The sequence below is a fragment of the Apis cerana genome, linkage group LG6, assembly GCF_029169275.1.
Source record: "Apis cerana isolate GH-2021 linkage group LG6, AcerK_1.0, whole genome shotgun sequence".
Classification (NCBI taxonomy): Eukaryota; Metazoa; Arthropoda; class Insecta; order Hymenoptera; family Apidae; genus Apis; species Apis cerana.
Genome location: NC_083857.1, coordinates 7,748,854 through 7,768,870, shown reverse-complemented (window position 1 = coordinate 7,768,870; position 20,017 = coordinate 7,748,854). Strand labels below are relative to the sequence as shown.

The 20,017-nt window shown below is 36.5% G+C and overlaps 1 protein-coding gene across 2 annotated transcripts in view; it reads left to right on the top strand.

Moving 5' to 3' along the window:
* Positions 1-20,017, top strand: part of LOC107995194 (uncharacterized) — a 109,250-nt gene that overhangs the window by 74,664 nt on the left and 14,569 nt on the right. For both annotated transcript variants that reach the window (XM_062076195.1, XM_062076194.1), the window contains exons 7-16: positions 3,120-3,239; positions 5,706-5,875; positions 6,606-6,799; positions 7,574-7,606; positions 8,383-8,501; positions 8,686-8,872; positions 9,048-9,245; positions 9,320-11,440; positions 11,510-11,607; positions 11,705-11,907. In XM_062076195.1, the coding sequence (XP_061932179.1) occupies positions 3,120-3,239; positions 5,706-5,875; positions 6,606-6,799; positions 7,574-7,606; positions 8,383-8,501; positions 8,686-8,872; positions 9,048-9,245; positions 9,320-11,440; positions 11,510-11,607; positions 11,705-11,907 (3,443 nt within the window). The remainder of the gene's footprint in view (positions 1-3,119; positions 3,240-5,705; positions 5,876-6,605; positions 6,800-7,573; positions 7,607-8,382; positions 8,502-8,685; positions 8,873-9,047; positions 9,246-9,319; positions 11,441-11,509; positions 11,608-11,704; positions 11,908-20,017) is intronic.

Here is a 20,017-nt window from a genome sequence, read left to right as displayed (position 1 = left end):
AACAATAAAGGAAAAAAGAAATTGGGTCAGGTAGGAAAGTAATCGAAATCGAAATCCTTAATAGTATCGTTTAAAGTTTCACGATATGGAAACCAGGTTGCGTTATTTTATTATTCAACGAAAGCACGAGGGAGAAAAGTGAAATATTTATTTTTCATTTATATTTAACCGCGTCGTTAGCAGTTACGTCATTTAATATTTATAGAATACAATTATCGTATATATATTTCATTATCGAGCTACATCCTCAATTTCCAAATGTTATTCTTATTAATAATTCGATCAAGTAACGTGTATATGTATACTAAATATTAGGATATGATAAATAAATATTTGCAGTAAACGTAGGATATTGTTTTAACCGATCGATTATAGCGGTATATTAATTAATGTAGATGTATTGTAAAACGAAATAATGATAAAGCAAGAAACAAATACGTAGTATACGAGAATATAGAATTTGATAAGATTAAGCAATAAAGCGATCACAATTGAACGCGTTATATCAAATATGAATCTACTTTCAACGATAAACGATAATAAAAGAAAGACTTAATAAAAGATTTATGGATGTACGTAAAATATTTATCGCGCGAATGGATCATTTGTTTTATTACAACGACGTATAAAAAGATCGTATAAATTTCTCGAAACATAATTTTCCCCGAATGCAAAATCAATTTCGTCTAATCGAATATTAAATTATAATCCGATTTAACTGAAGAACTTTGACTCTGATATAGTCTTCCTCTTTTCAAACTTTTTCATACGTAAAATTGAAATAAAAATTCCTTACACTGCTCTTGAATTTAAGAAATTTAATTAAAAATAAAAAAAATCACAACTAAAAAAGAAAATGATCCAAAAACATAACGCGATTAACAAATCAAGAAGATTCATTTCACGATATGGATGGTATACATCAAAACGTTTAAAGTATTTGTAGTTTTGATACGCTATAGTATCTCAACCCAGAAGTCCAGCCTTCAATTCTTATCTAAAATCGAAGGAGGACACGAGAAAGTACTTACGCCTCACGAATTCCTTCTCCCCTTATCGCGTATTAAATTCATCCCCATAGAGAGATGATAGCACCATCCCTAGCCACCGAATCGATCTATCCACAACTTCCACATTCGACGATCCTGTTTCCAGTTCACCGAGGAATCGCGAGTGCGGATAAAGGCAAAACCCCATCCTTAAACTTCCTCCGATCCGTCCAAAACTTTGACGAACGCGCGCGTACTTTTCATCCGTGTTTACGTTCAACTTGGTTAATTTTGCTTTCGCCCCTGTGTGCAGCATCCCTCCTCGTCTCGAAGCGAGGAGGGAAGGAAGGAAGGGGGGAGAGGTGCTCACTGATGCGGGCGCAGAGAATCGTAACGGGGTGGGCGGTTAGGGCAGGTCCACGAGTCAATCATCCGATTACGATGATAAATCGTTTCTAAGCTCTTAAGTCGAATCGATGATCGCCCGTTATCCCGCGTTCGGATTCAGAAAATCTCTGGGGGCCGATGCCAGCTATACTTAGCCCGGCTGTGATATTAATAAGCCGTCGAAGCGAGCAAGACCGCAGGTCAATTTGCGCGGCTTGGGATCCCTGTACGGCATGTAATTACGGTTTCGGATAAGTTGGACCGACGCTCTCTGTGCTTGGTTACGGAATGTATAATTGTTCTTTTTGGTTTTCTTTTCGGGTAAAGACGTGTTAATAGTAGGATTACAAGGATTATAAGCGTATCGATAATTTCTAAGGAAAGATATAGTTATGTTCTGTTAATTTTCCGTTAAAGTTTAAGTAAAAATTATTGATATCGAACGACCTACGAATTAATTAGATTTTAACGATTATCGCGTGGATTGAAGATGATTCGTATCGGAATCGTGTTTGTATTAAGCTTGGAGAGCAAATATAATGATAATAATTCGAATATATATTTGCTGTAACAGATTAATATTTCAGAGTAGAAGAAAAATGAATGAATTATTAAGGATTGAAATTCTTCTTTTTACAATATTTAAAGTTTATCTCTTAATAGTTTCTCCTGGAAAATAAGTTTATTCTGTTCTTCTATATAAGGAATGTAATTCCACTTGTATGATCCCACTCAAGGAAATTAAATTGACCTTAATATGTCTATTATATGTCCACTTGCAAAAAAACTAAGACCAATTAAATTATGTCTTTCTGCATACTTCATGCAACTTTATAATAAATATTCTTTCATACAACAGAAATAATCACGTTAAGGGATCCGATCTAATAACGAATCGTGAATAAATATTCGTTTAATACAAATTATTTGATATTCCATAATATAATCAAGTATACAATACTTGATATAGTTGATCGTTATAATCTGCCATAAATTTAAACACTATTCAATCAAGAATCATTCAGTATTTCACACGCGTATATATTATAAAATCATACGAATATGTCCAACTTTCAAATCCATTCATCTCAAATGATTTCCATAAAAGATATCATTTAAGAAATACGTTCGTTTTCGATAAATTTAACTAACATTGTTTAAAAATAATTATCACTATACCATAATAAATCTACATAAAATTCGTCAAAAAAAATTCAGTATATTTTACATACGTGCATTCAATCGAAATATCATATCTATTATAATTTCACGTAATTTTATCATCTTGTCAAGAGTAATTGATATCGCCATTAGACTTGATGATTAATGATTCGGTATAATTTCGATAAACTTGCACCAACTCTCAAGCAACGTGTACGCCGCCCATTAAGAAAAAAATCTGATGCATAAAGAACGAAGGGGGAGGGTAACGCGTGTTTCGTTTCAAAACGTCGTATATTATCGAACAATAGTATCAGAATACTCGATTCCTCGTGCTTGTTGTTTAAGCCCTTTCGTAGAAATCGTAGAATCGCATCTCGAGAATAAGTAGACAAGGAGGGGATCGAGAGAATCTTTCCTCTCTCATTCGAGTATCTGTATACGTATATAATAAGAAAAGAAAAGAAAAGAAAAGAAAAAAAAAAAGAAAATAATCGATGCAGATTAGAGACAGTAGAGACACAGTCGAGACACATTAACCGCGATTAACCATTTCCCCACCGATGTCTATCTTTTCGAAAGACCCCGAGAACACGGAGGCGGCCGATCTGCAGAGGAAGCTGGAAATGCTGAACAACATGATGGACCAGGAAGCACGAGCCGAACAGGCACGACGACAGATATTGTACAATATAGGCCACTGTAAGTACTCGCCAAGTCACTGTTTAAGTGGCTGCTGTTTTATTCGAAATAACTCCTCTCTATGCAACATGAGAGAGGCGTCCCCGATCAATTGTTAGCGCTAAAAAAAAAAAGAGAGAAAAGAAAAATTCACCCATACGGCGTCACCTCGCGTTAAAATTTCATTTTACTTTTCAATGCCTGTACCATCATCGATTATATATAAGCGGAATGTTTCTCGTTCGCGATGGGATCGGATCATTTCGGTGGTTAAATTATCATCATTATTCTACGTTTCTATGAATTATAGATAATATATAGGCGGATACACGTTGGAATATTTATGATTTCCCGTTTATCGATCCCGTATTTCGATTTTTCGTATTCTGACTGACATTTCGCTTTGGACGCGGTTAAGTTGAAGAGTAAGAGTAAAAATAATTTATCGATAAATTATTTTTAAATCGTTCATCGTTTATTTTGTCGATCTATATATGTTATTATTCAGTTGAAGTATATCGCGAGTGTCGTAACAAAGAGGTAGATCTTCACTTTTGTTTTTCGATTGTGAACCATTGGAATTAAAAATTTCAATTTATTTTTTTTTTTTACTATTATTATCGATAAAACAATAACAATAATAAATTGGAAAAATGAAGGACAAATGGGGATGAAATAATGCTGTAAAATCGTGAATTTGTTTAATGGAACGTAATTTGCGTTATAAATTTAAACAAATTTTCGAGATATTTCCGAGTTTGTTATTTAAATGTTAAAATCCAACGCGTTGTGTCAGTTTTTATTCGAGTTAATAAACGGGTATTTGTTTTTTTCGGGTTTGTCAAATAAAGACGTTGCAATCAAATTCACATTCATTGTTTCAAATATCGAATACACATTTCACACGCGTACAATATACTTACGAATATACGTTTTGTGTTAATTTCACATTTTTGCAAATATATCTGTCGCTTAACCGAATATCATTCATCGCAATTCCTTCGCAGATATATTTTTATTTTCGAATTTCAGGCTAAATTCGCTCGTATGCTATTCTCGACTACCGCAATAAAAGCTCGGTACGCTACGCTGTCGGCAGTTCTCGTCTCGAAAATCGATTCCACCATCATGCTAGATTCATTTCTTTTTTTCTTTTTCTTTTTTTTTTCCATCCGTGATCACCGACTATATATAAGGATATTTTATTATGCAATCGCAATTGTATTATCCACAGAGTTTTCACGTGGATATTTTCTATCGGCAAGCACGGTATACGAAAATCCATTTCTATTGTTAGTTATCGACCATCGAGAATCGTCGGTAACTTATCTCTAAAAATTCGATCCCCGTTGAAAAAAAATACCACTTACACCGCTACACACACATACAGACACACACACACACACATATGATCGCTATACCATATGGCATGACAAAATTTTCAACGATGCATTTTATTATTGTTCATTTATTTGTTTTTCCCTCTCCCTCTTTTTTTCTTTTTTTTAAATTTTATACGCACCGAAATTTGATCGATATTTGCCCACCTCTTTCTTTATCTCTCTCGTTCTTTTTAGTTTCTCCCCTCGTTTGTTGTGACCTCCCTGGACGAAAAATATTTCTATGATACTGTTCTTCTTCTTCCCGAATGACACGTCAATTATCTCGATATCCAAACGATGTCAAAATCGCATGGGCATTAATTGTTTCTGTTTCCCCGCTGTTGCACCGTTTATCGGATTCGTCCAATATCGACCAATTCCCGTGAAATCAAGTACTTTCGAAACGGGCGAGCGAGATTCGGAATTAACGCGATATCGCGCCTTTTTTTTTTTTCCTCCCCCCCTTTTTTCGACACGCCAGTATATTATTCGCGATACGTATATTATCCTTCTCCCCCTCCCCAAATTTCCAACCACGTATTATTTCGTATCATATCGCCGTTTTATGTATATATATATGTATATATCTTCTCTTCTGCCCTGGGGACAGAAAAATAGAAGGGAAAACTCATCGGATGGTTCGACCCCCCGGATAATCTCTCTCTTATTCGAGATGATCTCGCGATTATAGGGGGAAGGATCTCACGATATATTTTATTATTAAAGCAAATTTATCTTTGCATTATTATACACGCGTACACACGCAGCTGTATATTTGATTTTGTTTTCTTTGTTTCTTTCCCCCCCTTCCCCCTCCCTCCTCTTTTTATTTCGACCGAAAAGCAATTTACTTTTCAACCGCTTTCGAACGTGCTTACGATTTTTTAGTATTTTGTGACAAAAGGTGGTTGTTGAATCGCACGACAATTAGCGAACTTGTGTTTTATTATGCATTGAGATTTTTTTTTTTTTCTCTACTTTACACAAGCCCGACGATTGTTTCACACACAGAAAAAAAGAAAAAAGAAAAAAAGAAGCAAAAGAAACAGCGGTCTTCAGTTCATGCGCTGAACGTTGGTAACGTTAAATTTGAATTGCCTTTCAGCCGGTTACTCGGAGGATTCCGACTATACGTCAGATCTGAATTATCCAGTTGGCGGACAAGGTGCAAACAGCTCGGCTTCCCAGTTTCGTACCGCTGCCAACCAATTGGCCACCCCTCAGAGATCCCTTGAGACCTCGAGAGAAAATAGCTACGAGAGGGATGATCATCAGGTACGATCGATATTTTGGATTATCTCGATTCGTTAATTGTCCACTTTTGTAATCACGGCCTACTTCCCCTCCCCCCCGGGAATCAAACTTTTAATATCGAAATTTTATCGATATTTTCTTTCAAATATTAAATTGATATCGATATCGTTCGATTAATGGGAGCGGGGAGGCAAAGTGTTGATTAAATCGTTATTGAATCGTTTATTAAACGATTAATCGTATTTAATATTATCCGATATTGGTTTAGGTTTATCAAATATTCAACGGTTTCTTGCGCGTAAATATTTGACCTGCGAATCGAAGCATTGTTACTTTGTTAAATACCGTTTTAAATTTAATGCGCGAAAAATATTTGTATTGTTTATTTATAAATATCGCTTTACATACGTTTATTTCTAATATTCGAATAAGTTAGATCAACATTAATTCCAAAATGGAAAAAGATACCATAATTCTCTCTCTCTATCTTCTCTCTCTCTCAATAGTGAATGAACAATGAAAATTTATTCGTAATGAATTTATCAATTCGAATTATTGGTTTTCTCCATACTTGAACAGAGAGCAGAGAAATCGGAAATCTATTTCTCGGATAAATATAGCTCGCAAGATAAATTTCTTAAGAGGCAAGTTGAACTCGTTTAAGTTCAACTCTAAAGGTTAAATCGGTTATACAGTTTCTGGATAAGAGGAAGAGAAACGGTGGCTCAAGTGTTTTATCGATTGTTTCCAGATTCCAGCCACGGTCGGAGGAAGGCTATCTATAATTAATTACGCGGGCTACAGTGGATCAGGCCACAGTCCACGATACGACGAACCGTATCCCGAAGAGTGCCCACCTCAAAGGTATTCACAGTCTCAACACGCTTCCGAATCTTCTGAGCCACTCTTCTACAACAGCCGGCCCAGGCACTATAAGGAGTACAGGTATTTGACATTTAGACGAGCTTTGAGACGCGATATGTACACGGGATCGATTTAGAGTCATGTCATGTAGCTGGAAATAAGTTGTTCTTTTTCGAGCCGGTTCGAAGTAAACTGGTATTCGTGGTATAATCGGAAGTTTTTTTTTTCTTCCCTATTTCTGTTTCCATTCTTCTTCCTCGCTTTTTCTTCCCCTCCTCCCATCTTTCGTTGTTGGTTTAATAAGTTTATTCGAGTTTAATTGTGATCGATACAAAACAGGACATATTTTAATCAATTATTCTCTTTAAATTGAAGAGCTTTTTGAAGAAAAGGTGTAATAGAACCACTGTTTTTGAATTATTTTTAATTGATAGATGTACGTCTAATGTACAAGCTTCACTTGATGTATTTTCTTGTTGAAAAAGAAGATGCAGAAAAAATTAAGTGTCAAAGCTTTAAATAAAAAGAAAAAAGTAATATTATTTATGTAAGTCCATTTTTAATTAACGTCCATCTTTTATTTTTATTACGATTATTATTGCATCGCGTCCATTTCACATTGCAATTATATAACATTAAAAAATATGAAAAACTTTTGATGCAACTTATTCGATTCATTTTTTATTAGCTCCGATTTTTCAGATAGCTCCTCAATTATCTTTTTGCTCATTTCTTCGATGAACTCGATAAAATTGCGCTCAAAGGCAATTTACGCAACCCTGATCATGAATCGCGTGATACTTGAAAAGAACAAGGAAAAAAAACGTTTATTGTTTTTTGTTCTGCCTGATTTAGACGACGGAAGCATACGTGGGATTACGAGGACAGGTACGAAACAAGTATCCCAGCTCTGTTTCGTGAGAAAGTTAAATACGATATTCATCGCATTTTTGAATTGTAGATTACACATTGTTCCATCTAGCATATTTTTCATTAAACATGTCACACTATTCTTTGGAGCACCGTTGAAAAATAGCTTCCATAAAAACGTTGCACCATCTAGACATACACACATACATACACAAAATAGATCAAGATAGATCATATAAAACATTTATTTCGCCGCAATGTTATATTAAGTCATTTATGTACAATCGTTTCATTCCAACACTCACTATGTATCTGTTGATCAAATTAAAAATTGCTTAAGCTCGTTTCGAGATGAGTATGATAAAGGATATGTTCACGGATATGTTTCAAAAGTAAAAAAGTAAAACAGTAAGAGAGTAGAGAATTTTATAGGATAAAATTTTACAGGATTCGAAGGAATCAATGAGGATTTATGTAGATTAAGATGTATACGGTAGTTTGATATTTAACGAGTTACAGAGAATGCATTGAGCATCCACAGGTAGTTGCATGAGGAGAAACTATACGAGGGAATTATTGGAAATATCCTTTAACCAAGTATATATATATGTATATGTATATATATATATACATATATATAGAGATATATATATATATATATACATATATATAGAGATATATATATATATCATGCTTCCAGCGTGGTCATTAAACGCGGGTCATTTCATCTTCGCTTTATCTCTCTTTGTCTGATTGTTACGTAATTTTATTTCATCTTTGTCTCGTGATTTCAGTCAAGACGGTTGGTATAGCGAAGATTACGACTATCATGGAACGAGAGTCGACGAAACCAAAATCTATAGCGATACCGAATATTATCCGAGTAGTACAACGAGTGCTTCCAGACGGAGAGGTAAGATGTCGCTACTGTGCTTTGTTACTTTTTGGCCAACAATGGATATGTTACTGCTTCCGGTTCATGAAGATTTAATATATACATTTGATACATATATATATATATATATAAGGCGTGCAAGTTCCTTGAATAATAGCAAAAGAGATCGTAACTCGGTTTATTTCCGCACGTGAACACACAGGACATCACAGAAGACCATCTTTGGAAAGACAGATGACTTTATACGACGACCATTCTTACTATACCGATGGATATAGTAGTGACGGAAGAGTGGGGAAAATGAGCGCCACGTATCCTGAATGCCAAACGGACATTAGGTACAATGAGTACTACGATAGCATCACGGGATATGGTTATCAAGATGAAAGGTGAGTATTACGTATGTTGTAGGGCTATTCGTTTCAATCTTTATTGTTCGCGATAAAAAGTAGCATTATATATATGAGAAAAATAACGAGCCAATTTTTCCTCTTCAAATTTGTATTTTAATTATGTAAAATTAGATAAAATATAAGGTATATTAATTTGTTTTAATTTGAACAGGTATGGCCAAGACGACGAGGATAGACAATGGGATAGTGGAGGGAAGTGGTATCTAGGAACTAGTACCTATTATGAGAATAAACGGAATAGAAAAACGCTTCCACAGAGGCCTGCATCTAGTATCGGTATTCATCGACCCGATTACAGACCAACGGTTACCAGACAACGTAGTTACGAATCGGAGGAACTCAATTATAGGTATTAATCGATTATCTTCCTTTCCAATTATATTATCGATAAAATTGTCAAAATAATTATTTAAACGATTACAGTGGTCACAGCACTCGTCGTCGAAAACCGCTTCAACCGCAACAACGACCACCGTCTAGGCAAGAAGGGACGGGTAAGAAACTACCTCCGACACCAACAAAACCAAGCAATGTTATTATCAATCGTATGCTTGCCACATCGAGCAGGCAACTGCCAAAGACTAGAACTCCTTCCGAGGAGAGCTATCACAAGTCTGACTACAACGAGGACTATAATTACGCTTATCGCAGCCAAGATAATTTACCTCAGGATACCTATATTGACAGTATATATAGCGAGCAAAGTGGTTACGACCAAGTGCACGCACCTGGCAAAACTCAATACGCTGAGGATAGTCAATACGGGTCCAGTTACACGCCCCAGGTCGATGACCAGTATGGTCGTTCGTATCAAGAGCCACAGACACAGGATACGTACGATCAATCGTATTTACAAAACTCGTATAAGGACGAGTTTCAAAAGCCTTACGTGGAACAGAACACTCAGGTTTATCAGGATACGTATCAAGATATAACATATCCGAACGCGAGCCAACCGAATGATCAATACACTAGCCAACCGAACGATCAATACAGGAAAATGAGCAGAGATATGATAATAGACGACAATTACCAGGTGATGGGTGGTGGTTACGATCAGAACAATGTTCAATATCAGGACAGGAAGAAAGTATCTACCTATAAGAATACGTATCAAGAGCAATACGATGGTTACAACGTGCCGTCGAGCGTATACGATCAAAATAACGTGACAAATACGTACAATCAATACCAACAAGAGCAATACGATTCTCAGTACAATATAAACACGTCGACCGATTACCAGAAGACATATCCGGATACGTATAATCAAGAAACGTACAACACCAAAGCCTATAGTCAAGAGACTTACAATCAGGACACGTATATTCAGGATACGTATAATCAAGAAACGTACCATCAGCAAGAAGAAACCTATAACCAGCAAGATACGTACAATCAGGTGGTGCCCATTTCGCAAAGTAATTACGAGGATACTTATAGCAAACCCCAGAAGGATTACGTTAATTATCAAACACCGTATAGCAAAGAGGAGACTGTTAACATGACGTACGAGAATGATTATCAAGATCAGTATCAAGAGCCTTACGAAGATTCTTATCACGAATCTTATCAGGAATCGTTCGAGGAACATTACAAAGAGAGTCCAGCTGCCAGTACGGAGAGAAGAGCGAGCGAAGTGCCGGAATTATCGGTGACCACGCCAAGAGGTCAGACGAGAACGAATGGATATCAGTCGAGCGAATCGGACTATTATTTAATGTCTCAGGAAAGTCAAGACGCGTCCTCGACCGGTGTATCGAGAAAGAAGAAGCACGAGAAACGTGAACCTAGTCCTCTCGTCCAGCAAAATACCGATTCCTTGGAATCCAAAGACGACGAATTGAAGGAAATCGAAACTGCCGTGAGTTCTATTAGTAGCATTCCACAGAAGAAAGGAATCGGTGATTATCCGACACCTGCTGACTCCAGTTCTGTTGCCCCTACTTTGATCGAATCTCCCCAAAGCAGCCTTCAACCCGCTACAACGATGGTTAATCACGTAACAGCCAATCATATTCCAACGAGTATGACGGTGACGGCAATGGTTCACACGACGGGTAATGGAAAACGATTGACGAGAACCGAGTCGTATCAGGAGGAAGTGATTGAGGACGAAGAATATCCGGAAATCATACCGAAGGAACCGCAGAGGAAAGACTCGCAGTTATCGTATCAGAGTCAACATTCTTCCCAGCACAGCGTGCATTCTCAAAAACCAAAATTGACCAGAGGTGATTCTTACGCCTCCGACCACTTCCTCGAGGAATCGTACAGCAGAAGAAGTTCATACGCGCAGTCAACGAGAAAAGACTCTTTCTCTTCAACCACACAAGAAAACTTTAAACCACCTCTCACCAGAACAGACTCGTACCAAAACAGAGGTAGCTACGGGCAGAACTTCAGCGCTCCTCAACCTATTTCCAGAGCTGAGAGTTATCAGCGTGGATACTTCAATGACCAAAAGTCTGTGGAGGAACCGGAAGTTAGCCTGAGCAATGCGGTGAACGACGATTATAAGATGAGAGAGGAGTCTCTTGAAAGGTAATTATATTTTATTCGAAAAAATTATATGTCCATACGAATACGTGTATTAATTATTCGTTGTTGAAGGTACGACGATGAACCAATGCTTCGTGATTCTCGGGAGGATTCGTTGATGGACACGTACAAAGCTACACCGCCGATGTCGCATACCGATAGTCCACGTGGTAAGATTACTTTTTTTATTCTTTTCATCCAATATGCATAATCTTCTTTACGAGATTCTAATGGTGTATGTTAATATTTTTAATTGCCGACTTACAGGAAGCATAACGAAACAAGCGTCTTTAGAAGAAAGTGTTCAAATGGATACTCCACCGAGGAGTCCACCGGAACCACCACCGGATAAGGAGCTTCTAGAGATGGTTGGAGCTGCACCAGTGCCTACACAGTTGAAAGAAAGACCAGAGATGACGGCTAAGCAGCGATGGCATTGGGCGTATAATCAAATAGTGATGCAACTACGGGTGAGTGATACGATAAATCATATTTTTTCCTTTAATTAGTAAAACGATTTTAAATTAATTTTTAAAAGAACAATTCGAAAAGTTCAATAAACGTGTATTGAAACGATAAAGTTGCTACAGAAATAAACAGAGAGATCTCGAATGAAAATGAAATGAAAATGACTTTCCATTTCATCGAGGCAATCGACCTTAATGGCGACCTTCCGTAAAATCATGCTGGCGACCCGCATTTTTCCACTAGACCTTCGCTGTTACAACGACAGCCTTGTCGATCATTAGTTTCACGATTGAATTAATTTGTCACGTATTATCGACCCTTTCAAGATTCCATCCACGAGTTCCGTACTTTATCACCTGTGTAGCTCACGTCGTATCCCATTGGAAGGTTGCCACAAGTCCGTTGATCCTTGTCGATATAAAGTAGATTCGTTAATCGTAGTTGTGATAAATGAAATCACTATATGTGAATGAGAAATCAATTTTTGGTAGACTTTTTTTTTGAAATTGAAATATGCAAACAATTTTAGAAAATCTAATTACTTAGAAAAGAGATAATACAATTATTAAAAATATTGTTTAATAATTTTAACGAATTGAAAATTCATACAAAACGAATAATTGAACCAACATAAATTTAAATCTCGAATACATTCATTATATCAAACTAGTGTAACAAAAAGAAAAAAGAAAAAAATTTTGTCATTCGCGAATACAGATAATCAGAGAAAATTACGCACGTCCTAGAAAGCACAGGGACGCATAAATTACGAATAACACGTGATATCACAGTGGAAATAGTTATCTATGCCAGTTGTAAACGAACAATGAATGTTCATTAACGTTTTTATCGAGAACCTTCGGGAAGAAATACGAGATTAAGTCGACGCAAATACTCACACACATAGAGGGTGCACAAAGGAGCGTAATCATCATCCTGAACAGGAGAAAAAATTTCCAATAAACAATTCGATATGATTATTTAACGAATCTTTGAGGGGGAAAGAAAAGAAAACATAAAGGAACGAGAAAACGAAAAAGAAAGAAATAAGTGTTTGTAAATCAAATTCCATTGCGTGGAAAGGAGTTCCTGCAAGAGTGTAGGGTCCTGCGTTTTATCGGCCTTCTTGTCACCTTGAAAATATCCGTTGCTCTTTGGAAGCAGCGGATTAACCAACTCTAACACGAAACTTCCATTAACGCAGCCTTGTTGCCCAATCGTGTCGCTCTAAGTACGCACCTGACGCGCTCCTGGAAACCTTTCCAGTCCGATATACGAGGAGTAGCTGGCCTCCACGATGGAAAATGTAAATTCGTCCTAGTGACACGCGCCGAATCGAAGTTGAGGACTTGCAGAGCAGTTTTTGCTCGAACTTGTTTCAAACATTTTCACCAGGATTTTCGTCTATGATCAAATTGCAGCCGTGAACGTAATTTAAATTCTGTAAGATTCTCTCATCGTGTTATCTTTGGATCTTATAGATTTGATAGATTTGATTCCGATTGTCATGATTTCTTTTTGGAGGGAGGGGAAAGGGTAGGAAGAGATAAATATTTCTTTATTAAAGAAGATCGTACGAAAGAGCTACTCTGTTTTCATATTTCAATTAATTAAAAAATAAATATATCAGCATGTAATCATTTCGTTAAGATTTCGTCGTCGGAAAAATTAAAACTCGATAAATTTAACCGCGATAATGATTCAATTTAACAATTTTCTACGTTGTAATTTATCGCGTCGCTTTTTCTCCAAATAATAATTTCATTAAATATTCTTTAAAGTCTCGTCATTTGCATCGAGTTAAGGGATTTCTTGAGCCGGAATTTTCTGGATTTTCGCATAGAAGATGATGCATGGTCGCTTTCTCTTCTCTCTTTATATCTTCTTTAAAGAAAGGAACTAGAATGCCATTTATTCTGAAAGCTTGAACAGAGTTTCTTGTTGAGCTGTGAGCGTTGATTCGAGCGATTTGCAAGAGCTTATAAACGTCAGTGACTATTATCTTTTCCAGAATCATTGAAATGCTTTTTACATGTAATGCAAATATCTTTTTATACTCGATTATTTCCATTTTGACGAATTTTACCGGTGGTCTATGCATACAGTAATACAAATCTCTTTCACTTTAGTTTATGATATGCTTGACATTCTTCTGTTTTGAATAATTGAATATCAATATTTATTTTTTCCTTTTTAATATTTAACTAGATATTTATATGTAAATGTTAAACTTTTTCAATTTGAAAAATTAATTCGTACTAAATTTTTTACATAACACAATAAAGTATCAATAAATTCTTACTGCTATTGATAAGCATATATACAGCATAAACATTTAAAAAATACAATCAAGAAATTTAAAAAATAAATATTAAACAGTCTACTGCTTCCAATTAACTTGCACCTAACAATTCAATTAATCCAAGAAATGGATCTAAAGAAAAAAAAAATGTCCGACTCGAAACAAAAGAAAGCTATGTAAATCCACATTCGAAAGCACGGCACGCTCCTCCTCCTCCTTCTCCTCCCTCTAAAAACTCGTTCTCTTTCCAACCTCGCAATCTATGTAGGCCAGTCGGCCTAACCGCAATCGGAAGCCCGTATAAAAATTAACGATATCACCTTCGTCCTCAAGGTCTTCCTCTCCCACCGTACATCGTTATCACTATCGTGGCCACTCGTCGATCAGCCTCGTATCCTTTTTGCAGTATCGTATTAGTCGACGGTAGGATGATCAGACAGGACCGATCGTCATCCTTGCCTTGAATTGTTGGAGTGGAAAAAAATTAGAGAAGATTTTTTCTTATTTTCCCGAGCAACAGTGGGAAAGAGAATCGAGAGGAAAAGAGCTCGTCGAATGGAGAGTTATCGATCGTTATTAGGCTTTTATTAGAAAGGAAGTATCGGCGATGGCAAAGGGGACATCCGCACGGGGGGTCGTGTTAACTTAAGTGAAAATATCGCCAAGAGGTCCGATCAGGGGCTGACCACCCCCTTCGCCTTAATTCTCTGCACGATCTGTCGGGGAGTCTGATCGTGCTGCTCTTGGGAACAAGATGTTCCCATCCACGCCTCCGTTCCACGGTTTTTATTATCATTGCAAAGCTTGATAAACTCTTGAAAAAAATTGTTTGTTGGTGATAATCGCGACGAAACACGCGGGGCAATAGTGTGGTGGAAGAAGAATGGAAGAAAGGGATAACGTTTTTTCGGTGGTCGCGGACTGCTTTTGGAAATTATCAAAGTGTCGCCAAGCGTTGCTCGTCGAACGTTTGAAGGAGTCGTGCTCTCGTTGGAGAATTATCGAGCGATCGGTTGCTCGGAATGCGGAACGCGTCCTACAAATTCCAACTTCCGAAGCTTGATAACGGGAGGACCGGAAGAGGTTCAGTGGCAACTCCGGATGCCGGTATATCGCCTGGCTAATGATATCCTACCGGCAATCAGCAGTTGAAGCAGTGCTGAAAATGATCGCGTGAATATCGCTTATCATTCGATCCTCACTGCTCTTATTTTTTCCCTTATTATTACACGTCTATTTGATACGTCTATTGTTGTTATACGTACATTTTTACGTAATTTTTTATACATATATATCGAATATACTCGATGAAGTTGAAAAAAGTTGAAACTTTTTTTACGAAACGCCAAGGGGAGAGACTCGTTTAGCCGATATAGTTTTTTTGATAGATCAAGGATAATCGATATTTAAGAATCTAGAGTCGATAATATATAAAAGAAGGAAGGAGAAGAAGCGAAAGATAAATAAAAAAGATGGAGTCTCGAGAGAAGTCAACGGAATGGGCTCTCCTTTTTCCACTGAAGGCGGGTTTGTTCGCGATGAAGTCCTCCCTGTCCTCGAGGAGCGTGAACCGAGAGAAAGAACGGGTGGCGAAGAAGAACGAATTATTGAAGCCGAGGATACGTCGTGGGTCCTCGTTGTCGGAGCTGGACAAGCTTCAAAATAAACCGGATGTGGTCAGATCGACAGAGAAATGCTCCGAGTCTCTTCCACACTCGCCCGCCTTGTCGAGAACGAATCTTCAATCGGGGAATCTGTACGTGAGGGGCAGCATAGGGGATCTGATGAACATGAAGAAGTACGGGGCGTCCACGTGGAGCGTGAGAAGCGAAAGTTTGATCGCAAGAGTGGTGCCCCTGAGCACCGTGACCCCGAGGCAGAGCCCCCCACGAGAGAAAAGCGAGCCGGAGGATCTCGAGGACGAGGTGCAGGACGACTTTCACGTGTCTGGCAAACCTTTGACATGCGCCCAAAGAACGCAGAGGCTCAGCAAACTTATCAAGAAGCACAGGCGGATAATGGTGTTCAGCCCTAGAAGCGTGAAGCGGGATCTCGTAAGTTAGGGGAGATAGTGGTGGGAATACGAGCCAAGCTTGGAAATGGATGTAACAGTATTTCTGAGAAAATGATGAAATTTCGGGGTTCTTAAAGGGTTCTTAAAGGTTCGAAAAATGTTTGGAGTGGAATTATATCGGAGAGGTTGATAATTCTAAAGGGAATGGTCGTTGAAGTTTTATTTCTTCCTCGTTTTTCTTTCCTTTTTTTGAAAAAATAGAAAAATTCTTGGTATCCTTGGTATCCTTGGTATCTTTGGTTCATAGAACAAATATTTTGGTGTCTTTGATCTTCCGTGGAAAAATCTTTCTTAAATATTCTTTAAATAGGATATTTCGAAGAAATATTCCATGAAACAAATTTTCGTTAAATCCTCTTTAATTTCTAGTATTGTTTAGCTCAGTTTAGAGGTCTCCTGCACATTGTATTGTTAATGTAACGAAAGTAGAATTATTATTATTATATCCACAGCGCAAGAAAAAAAATATAAAAATTTCACATCTTCGATATGCTGCTTTTTCCATCATTCCCTGCGATTAATGAGTCGATATTGTCTTTGCACGTGAAATTTTGTTCTTTCTTCTTCTATTTTTACCTTATCCTTCCACCCATCGTTGTTATGATGAAAATATGAATACATATATTCAAAGAGATGGTGTTCACATGCGAGTTAAAAAAATGATGTTATCCGTGAACAATGAAGGCGCGAAGGATCTGAAACTAGAGACGCCTTGTTAAACTTGAAACAGCTTTTGGAGTCGTGGTGAGAGACACTTACAGAGGTTGAAATATTCATGCTACATCCGTCTCTCTCTCTCTCTCTCTCTCTCTCTATATATATATATATATATTCCTTTGCTACGATGCTCAATAGGTATTTTCTGTCTCCTTTGCTTATCGTCGTTGTTTTGGACGAGACTTCTTATCTTTCGAGAAAGGCCTCGTTCCTGGCTGCTTTATTCCAAGGAATTAGCCGAGACGAATGCATTTGCCCCTCAGAAACGAAATTTCATACATAATGAATATATAACATACCTTGCAGTTTCTCTGGCTTAGAGATTATCTTGGGATTAATTTTGCGAATTCTTTGAATGTACCCCCTTCCCTCTTTGGAGCCATTTCAGAGGCTTTGAATGAAATAAATAATGGGATTGTGAAATGTTTCTCTTTTTATTTACTATAAGATAAGAGAGATAGATTTTTTGAAGTCGAATCTGATCGAATTCCAATTGATTAATTCTAATGGTAAAGAAATTTTTGATAAAATTTTCTTGATAATTGACAAATATATCCAGTTAAGATATATATTCATTTAACATTCTTCAATGAATTCTGTCGTCAAAGTGAATCGATAAAACTCTCTATGAAGGAGTGAAACACGCATCGAGAATCTTTCTTAAGTAAAAAATTGAAGATTTGACGTCCAATTCCAATCGCACACGATTCGTGAATAAGTCCGTGATGTTATTTCTTCGAACGAGAAATCGCATTTCCTTCGAAATTTCCTTTTTCTTCTTACGTCTCGCGTTTCGAGAGATCTGGTTGAAATTTCCTCTTCCCTTTCCTCGAAGGCACGAAACATGTTCCTGATACGTACACACTTGCCGTGTATGCAAATAGTTTTTAACGTCCTACATACGCTTTCAAACATTTCATAGTAAATATACTTCTTGTTATAAATTTCAACGTACTGATGTATTAGACGTTATGATTGTTCATGTTGATCGAGAAAATTAAATTTGAAAATATTGCGTTTGACGACTCGTTGACTGTACATGTATACATATCTACATACACATTCAATCTCAATTTCTTCAAAATAAAAAATTAAACGATTTAATGATTTTCGATGTTATTTTCTCATATAAAATTATCTCCTTTGTTCGGTTCTACAATCAGCAGATGACGAAACATTCTGTTAATATAATCTTTTTGTGAAAATATCGTTTCATAACGCGAGATATTCTTGAAATTGGTCGAATTTTCGAAAGAAATTCGGCAGAAATCCCGAAGGAAATCCTTGAAACTACCGTTCAAAAACAATTCCCAAGAATTTGCATACTTTTGTACGGTCACGTAGCTCTGCTGGTAATTTTTCCTTCTTCCTGTGTGTCACTCGTGGAACACAGAAACCGCGTTCGAGCTTTTAACTTTTGTCTCGTTGTCTCTCGTTCGCCTCTACGCGTAAAGGGAATTTTTTTTTCAGTTTACTCGTTTCACGAATGTTCAGGGAGAAGAGAAAATGCGCGTGCACACGCATAAAGTTAACGAACGAAGTTTCTTCTTTTGTGGACATCAAAGGTCAAAAGTCGAATTCGAAATGTAACGAATTTTTTTTTGGTAATATTTTGTAGAATATTTTATGTTATTTTATTGGTTAGAATAATTAAGGAATTTTTTTATCTTGTTTTGAAAGAATAATTCTAGATTCTTTAATTAATATAATTTTATCTAATTTATTTTGTTTAATTCATTATTTAATTTATTATTAGGAGGTTGAAAGTGGCATAAATTACATGGAAATTATTTTGATATAGCAAAATATTTAGAAATTAATATTTAAGAAAAGAATTTTGATGATCTTTTAATCGATTTATTCTATTAGATTCTCAATTACTTTAGATTTCCAATTCTACAATTTCAATGTTGAAACGTGTATATTTGATTGATTCTATAATTTTCATGTTTACTAATTTGATTCTACGTTTACCTTCGTTTCGATATTTTCTTAATTATCTAGTTTGTAAAATTATGCAAAATTGTTTCAATATTGACATTACACGATATTATATTTTAATTTCTCAATGTTTTCTTCTTTCTTTCTTAAGTGACTTAGTTGCCTAGTTTATAAAGAAAACGCAAAGTTATTGAGGACTCATAGTACCATTTTTTGATGATTTAAATCATTAGAAAATAATTAAAGATGATTATCTTCGAAACGAAAACACAAGTAAGAAATTGAGAAAGTAAAAACCTGCATAATTATTTCTACTTTACGAGTTGTGTAAACTCGTAAAGTAGAGTTTCATGCACGAGTTTAATTTCAACAACGTTGATTAAGCTTAAGTGCTGGATGAGTGTTGCCTTACTCAAGATCGACCATCTACTGTTGCCTCATTAATTTTTGATTAACTAACAAGGGATCAGAAATCAACTATAACTGATTCAGTAACTCCAACCGAATCGTAATTAGTTTCTAACTTGATATTTGGTTATTCAACTCGTTAGTCATTACTGCATCCTTAAGATTAATAATTTTCGAAATTTCTCGCCTGGAATTACCATCAAAATCCATAGAATTAACATTCTTCATTTTATTAAAATTTAATTTCCTTCGTATTTAATCCTTCGTATGAATAATTGGACATCCGAATATATTTTCCACTTTCTTAAAATTCAAATTCATATTGCGAATCTCATTGATCTGAGGAAAGAGCTCAAAGAAATGGAGAACAAAAATCCCTACAAGAATCAAATCGTGTATCGCATTTATCAAAAAAAAAAAAAATCATCTTAGAAGAAAGCTAACCACGATAAAATTTTGAGATAAGAAGTGACGAGTACTTTGGAGAATCTTCGAAGCTTGGAAAAGTGCGATACCCCTCGGACGATTTTCTTTCTTACCCTCCTCTGGGAATCGAGTAGGAAGTGCGCAGGTGGCAAAGACGAAGTTTATAACACCTTGCCAACTTTCTCACACGTATTTCCGGGGGAAAATACGGGTTACAAGAGTTTCTGGCGAGAGAAGTCGAGCA